The following is a 7,434-nucleotide window of genomic DNA, read 5'->3' on the forward strand; positions in this document are numbered from 1 at the left end:
AATACTATAGTATCTGACTGGTTGGGTATCTGAGGGGTAGAGACTGGTTAGTATCTGAGGGGTGATCAGTAATACTATAGTATCTGAGGGGTGATAGAGACTGGTTGTACATAGTAATACTATAGTATCTGAGGAGTGATAGAGACTGGTTGGTACATCAGTAATACAGTAATACTTTATAGTATCTGAGGGGTGATAGAGACTGGTTGGGTAATACTAGTATCTGATCTAGAGACTGGTTGGTACATCAGTAATACTATAGTATCTGAGGGGTGATAGAGACTGGTTGGTACATCAGTAATACTATAGTATCTGAGGGTGATAGAGACTGGTTGTAGTAATACTATAGTATCTGAGGGTGATAGAGACTGGTTGGTACATCAGTAATACTATAGTATCTGAGGGGTGATAGAGACTGGTTGTACATCAGTAATACTATAGTATCTGAGGGGTGATAGAGACTGGTTGTAGTAATACTATAGTATCTGAGGGGTGATAGAGACTGGTTGGTACATCAGTAATACTATAGTATCTGATCTGAGGGGTGATAGAGACTGGTTGGTACATCAGTAATACTATAGTATCTGAGGGGTGATAGAGACTGGTTGGTACATCAGTAATACTATAGTATCTGAGGGGTGATAGAGACTGGTTGGTACATCAGTAATACTATAGTATCTGAGGGGTGATAGAGACTGGTTGGTACATCAGTAATACTATAGTATCTGAGGGGTGATAGAGACTGGTTGGTACATCAGTAATACTGAGGGGTGATATAGTATCTGAGGGGTGATAGAGACTGGTTGGTACATCAGTAATACTATAGTATCTGAGGGTGATAGAGACTGGTTGGTAATACATCAGTAATACTATAGTATCTGAGGGGTGATAGAGACTGGTTGGTACATCAGTAATACTATAGTATCTGAGGGGTGATAGAGACTGGTTGTACATCAGTAATACTATAGTATCTGAGGGTGATAGAGACTGGTTGGTAATACATCAGTAATACTATAGTATCTGAGGGGTGATAGAGACTGGTTGGTACATCAGTAATACTATAGTATCTGAGGAGTGATAGAGACTGGTTGTACATCAGTAATACTATAGTATCTGAGGGGTGATAGAGACTGGTAATGTATCTGAGGGGTAGTAATACTATAGTATCTGAGGGTGATAGAGACTGGTTGGTACATCAGTAATACTATAGTATCTGAGGGTGATAGAGACTGGTTGGTACATCAGTAATACTATAGTATCTGAGGGGTGATAGAGACTGGTTTGTAGTAATACTATAGTATCTGAGGGGTGATAGAGACTGGTTCTGAGTGGTACATCAGTAATACTATAGTATCTGAGGGGTGATAGAGACTGGTTGGTACATCAGTAATACTATAGTATCTGAGGGGTGATAGAGACTGGTTGGTACATCAGTAATACTATAGTATCTGATCTGGGGTGATAGAGACTGGTTGGTACATAGTAATACTATAGTATCTGAGGGTGATAGAGACTGGTTGGTACATCAGTAATACTATAGTATCTGAGGGTGATAGAGTACTGGTTGGTACATCAGTAATACTATAGTATCTGAGGGGTGATAGAGACTGGTTGGTACATCAGTAATACTATAGTATCTGAGGGGTGATAGAGACTGGTTGGTACATCAGTAATACTATAGTATCTGAGGGTGATAGAGACTGGTTGTATCATCAGTAATACTATAGTATCTGAGGGGTGATAGAGACTGGTTGTAGTAATACTATAGTATAGGGGTGATACTATAGTATCTGAGGGGTGATAGAGACTGGTTGGTACATCAGTAATACTATAGTATCTGAGGGGTGATAGAGACTGGTTGGTACATCAGTAATACTATAGTATCTGAGGGGTGATAGAGACTGGTTGGTACATCAGTAATACTATAGTATCTGAGGGGTGATAGAGACTGGTTGGTACATCAGTAATACTATAGTATCTGAGGGGTGATAGAGACTGGTTCGTAAATCAGTAATACTATAGTATCTGAGGGGTGATAGAGACTGGTTGGTACATCAGTAATACTATAGTATCTGAGGGGTGATAGAGACTGGTTGGTACATCAGTAATACTATAGTATCTGAGGGGTGATAGAGACTGGTTGTAGTAATACTATAGTATCTGAGGGGTGACAGAGACTGGTTCGTACATAAGTAATACTATAGTATCTGAGGGGTGATAGAGACTGGTTGTAGTAATACTATAGTATCTGAGGGGTGATAGAGACTGGTTGGTACATTAGTAATACTATAGTATCTGAGGGGTGATAGAGACTGGTTGGTACATCAGTAATACTATAGTATCTGATCTGAGGGTGATAGAGACTGGTTGGTACATCAGTAATACTATAGTATCTGAGGGGTGATAGAGACTGGTTGGTACATCAGTAATACTATAGTATCTGAGGGGTGATAGAGACTGGTTGGTACATCAGTAATACTATAGTATCTGAGGGGTGATAGAGACTGGTTGTAGTAATACTATAGTATCTAGTATCTGAGGAGTGATAGAGACTGGTTGGTACATCAGTAATACTATAGTATCTGAGGGGTGATAGAGACTGGTTGTACATCAGTAATACTATAGTATCTGAGGGGTGATAGAGACTGGTTGTTACATCAGTAATACTATAGTATCTGAGGGGTGATAGAGACTGGTTGGTAATCAGTAATACTATAGTATCTGAGGGGTGACAGAGACTGGTTGTACATCAGTAATACTATAGTATCTGAGGGGTGATAGAGACTGGTTGTGGTTGGTACATCAGTAATACTATAGTATCTAGAGAGGGGTGATAGAGACTGGTTGGTACATCAGTAATACTATAGTATCTGAGGGTGATAGAGACTGGTTGGTACATCAGTAATACTATAGTATCTGAGGGGTGATAGAGACTGGTTGGTACATCAGTAATACTATAGTATCTGAGGGGTGACAGAGACTGGTTGTAGTAATACTATAGTATCTGAGGGGTGATAGAGACTGGTTGTAGTAATACTATAGTATCTGAGGGTGATAGAGACTGGTTGGTACATCAGTAATACTATAGTATCTGAGGGGTGACAGAGACTGGTTGTAGTAATACTATAGTATCTGAGGGTGATAGAGACTGGTTGGTATATCAGTAATACTATAGTATCTGAGGGGTGATAGAGACTGGTTGTAGTAATACTATAGTATCAGTAATACTATAGGGTGATAGAGACTGGTTGGTACATAGTAATACTATAGTATCTGAGGGGTGATAGAGACTGGTTGTAGTATCAGTAATACTATAGTATCTGAGGAGTGATAGAGACTGGTTGGTACATCAGTAATACTATAGTATCTGAGGGGTGATAGAGACTGGTTGGTACATCAGTAATACTATAGTATCTGAGGGGTGATAGAGACTGGTTGGTACATCAGTAATACTATAGTATCTGAGGGGTGATAGAGACTGGTTGGATACATCAGTAATACTATAGTATCTGAGGGGTGATAGAGACTGGTTGGTACATCAGTAATACTATAGTATCTGAGGGGTGATAGAGACTGGTTGGTACATCAGTAATACTATAGTATCTGAGGGGTGATAGAGACTGGTTGTAGTAATACTATAGTATCTGAGGGGTGATAGAGACTGGTTGGTACATCAGTAATACTATAGTATCTGAGGGTGATAGAGACTGGTTGGTACATCAGTAATACTATAGTATCTGAGGGGTGATAGAGACTGGTTGGTACATCAGTAATACTATAGTATCTGAGTGGTGATAGAGACTGGTTGGTACATCAGTAATACTATAGTATCTAAGGGGTGATAGAGACTGGTTGGTACATCAGTAATACTATAGTATCTGAGGGTGATAGAGACTGGTTGGTACATCAGTAATACTATAGTATCTGAGGGGTGATAGAGACTGGTTGTACATAAGTAAGTAATACTATAGTATCTGAGGGGTGATAGAGACTGGTTGTAGTAATACTATAGTATCTGTAGGGGTGATAGAGACTGGTTGGTACATCAGTAATACTCTAGTATCTGAGGGGTGACAGAGACTGGTTGGTACATCAGTAATACTATAGTATCTGAGGGGTGATAGAGACTGGTTGGTACATCAGTAATACTATAGTATCTGAGGGGTGATAGAGACTGGTTGTACATCAGTAATACTATAGTATCTGAGGGGTGATAGAGACTGGTTGTACATAGTAATACTATAGTGTCTGAGGGGTGATAGAGACTGGTTGGTACATCAGTAATACTCTAGTATCTGAGGGGTGACAGAGACTGGTTGGTACATCAGTAATACTATAGTATCTGAGGGGTGACAGAGACTGGTTGTAGTAATACTATAGTATCTGAGGGGTGATAGAGACTGGTTATAGTAATACTATATTATCCTAGGGGTAATAGAGACTGGTTGGTACATCAGTAATACTATAGTATCTGGAAGAAGTCACGGGACTGCTGTAGGGGATACGTGTGGGTTTCAACCACAAAACGGTGTTCAGATCGTCAGGAAAGGCTAGTGTACTGTAATATAACATGGTGTTCAGATCGTCAGGAAAGGCTAGTGTACTGTAATATAACATGGTGTTCAGATCGTCAGGAAAGGCTAGTGTACTGTAATATAACATGGTGTTCAGATCGTCAGGAAAGGCTAGTGTACATGTAATATAACATGGTGTTCAGATCGTCAGGGAAGGCTAGTGTACTGTAATATATAACATGGAGTTCAGATCGTCAGGAAAGGCTAGTGTACTGTAATATAACATGGTTTTCAGATCGCCAGGAAAGGCTAGTGTACTGTAATATAACATGGTGTTCAGATCGTCAGGAAAGGCTAGTGTACTGTAATATAACATGGAGTTCAGATCGTCAGGAAAGGCTAGTGTACTGTAATATAACATGGTGTTCAGATCGTCAGGAAAGGCTAGTGTACTGTAATATAACATGGAGTTCAGATCGTCAGGGCGGTGCCAGCAGGAATCAAACCCATGAGAGTGACGTTGGGAGCGCCGTGCTCTACCTACTGACTTACAGCTGAAGTGGTTTGTTTTGTCAGACGCAAGGCTACTTCAGGTGGATGGACGGCTGGCCCTTGAGCATGGACCGGTGGGCCAAAGACGAGCCCAGCAGGGACCGGCCCTGTGTCTACCTGGATGTAGAAGGCACCTGGAAGACAGCCCTTTGTAACCACACCTACCCCAGTGTGTGTAAGCAGTCCCCAGGTAAGACAGTCACTGACCCCATTGTGTTAGTAGTCACCAGGTGAGACAGGTACCTACCCCAGTGTGTTAGTAGCTCCCAGGTGAGACAGTCTCCTACCCCAGTGTGTTAGTAGTCACCAGGTGAGACAGTCTACTACCCCAGTGTGTTAGTAGTCACCAGGTGAGACAGTCTCCTACCCCAGTGTGTTAGTAGTCCCCAGGGGTGAGACAGGTACCTACCCCAGTGTGTTAGCAGTCACCAGGTGAGACAGGTACCTACCCCAGTGTGATAGTAGTCACCAGGTGAGACAGGTACCTACCCCAGTGTGTTATTAGTCACCAGGTGAGACAGGTACCTACCCCAGTGTGTTAGTAGTCACCAGGTGAGACAGGTACCTATCCCAGTGTGATAGTAGTCACCAGGTGATACAGGTACCTACCCCAGTGTGTTAGTAGTCACCATCTGAGACAGGTACCTACCCCAGTGTGTTAATAGTCACCATGTGAGACAGGTACCTATCCCAGTGTGTTAGTAGTCACCATGAGAGACAGGTGCCTACCCCAGTGTGATAGTAGTGACCAGGTGAGACAGTCACCTACCCCAGTGTGTTAGTAGTCACCAGGTGAGGCAGGTACCTACCCCAGTGTGTTATTAGTCACCAGGTGAGACAGGTACCTACCCCAGTGTGATAGTAGTCACCAGGTGAGACAGTCTCCTACCCCAGTGTGTTCGTAGTCACCAGGTGAGACAGGTACCTACCCCAGTGTGTTAGTAGTCCCCAGGTGAGACAGGTACCTACACCCAGTGTGTTAGCAGTCACCAGGTGAGACAGGTACCTACCCCAGTGTGTTATTAGTCACCAGGTGAGACAGGTACCTACCCCAGTGTGTTAGTAGTCACCAGGTGAGACAGTCACTACCCCAGTGTGTTCGTAGTCACCATGTGAGACAGGTACCTACCCCAGTGTGATAGTAGTCACCAGGTGATACAGGTACCTACCCCAGTATGTTAGTAGTCACCAGGTGAGACAGGTACCTACCCCAGTGTGTTAGTAATCACCATGTGAGACAGGGACCTACCCCAGTGTGTTGGTAGTCACCAGGTGAGACAGTCTCCTACCCCAGTGTATTAGTGGTCACCAGGTGAGACGGTCTCCTACCCCAGTGTGTTAGTTGTCAGCAGGTGAGACAGGTACCTACCCCAGTGTGTTAGTAGTCACCAGGTGAGACAGGTACCTACCCCAGTGAGATAGTAGTCCCCAGGTGAGACAGGTACCTACCCCAGTGTGTTAGTAGTCACCAGGTGAGACAGTCTCCTACCCCAGTGTATTAGTAGTCAACAGGTGAGACAGTCTCCTACCCCAGTGTGTTAGTAGTCACCAGGTGAGATAGGTACCTACCCCAGTGTGTTAGTAGTCCCCAGGTGAGACAGGTACCTACCCCAGTGTGTTAGTAGTCACCAGGTGAGACAGTCTCCTACCCCAGTGTGTTAGTAGTCACCAGGTGAGACAGGTACCTACCCCAGTGTGTTAGTAGTCACCAGGTGAGACAGGTACCTATCCCAGTGTGTTAGTAGTCACCATGTGAGCTGAGACAGGTACCTACCCCAGTGTGTTAGTAGTCACCAGGTGAGACAGGTACCTACCCCACCAGGTGAGACAGTACCTACCCCAGTGTGTTAGTAGTCACCAGGTGAGACAGGTACCTACCCCAGTGTGTTATTAGTCACCAGGTGAGACAGGTATCTACCCCAGTGTGATAGTAGTCACCAGGTGATACAGGTACCTACCCCAGTGTGTTAGTAGTCACCATGTGAGACAGGGACCTACCCCAGTGTGTTAGTAGTCACCAGGTGAGACAGGTACCTACCCCAGTGTGTTGGTAGTCACCAGGTGAGACAGTCTCCTACCCCAGTGTATTAGTGGTCACCAGGTGAGACGGTCTCCTACCCCAGTGTGTTAGTAGTCACCAGGTGAGACAGGTACCTACCCCAGTGTGTTAGTAGTCACCAGGTGAGACAGGTACCTACCCCAGTGAGATAGTAGTCCCCAGGTGAGACAGGTACCTACCCCAGTGTGTTAGTAGTCACCAGGTGAGACAGTCTCCTACCCCAGTGTATTAGTAGTCACCAGGTGAGACAGTCTCCTACCCCAGTGTGTTAGTAGTCACCAGGTGAGATAGGTACCTACCCCAGTGTGT

General features: G+C 44.0%; 1 protein-coding gene across 1 annotated transcript in view; it reads left to right on the plus strand.

Moving 5' to 3' along the window:
• LOC135558074 (macrophage mannose receptor 1-like) overlaps window positions 1–5,300 on the plus strand; it is a 94,983-nt gene extending 89,683 nt beyond the window's left edge. Inside the window, exon 28 of the mRNA XM_064991825.1 lies at window positions 5,091–5,300. Within this exon, the coding sequence (XP_064847897.1) occupies window positions 5,091–5,300 (210 nt within the window). The remainder of the gene's footprint in view (window positions 1–5,090) is intronic.
• The last annotated feature ends 2,134 nt before the right edge of the window (window positions 5,301–7,434 follow it).

The sequence above is a fragment of the Oncorhynchus masou genome, chromosome 17, assembly GCF_036934945.1.
Source record: "Oncorhynchus masou masou isolate Uvic2021 chromosome 17, UVic_Omas_1.1, whole genome shotgun sequence".
NCBI lineage: Eukaryota > Metazoa > Chordata > Actinopteri > Salmoniformes > Salmonidae > Oncorhynchus > Oncorhynchus masou.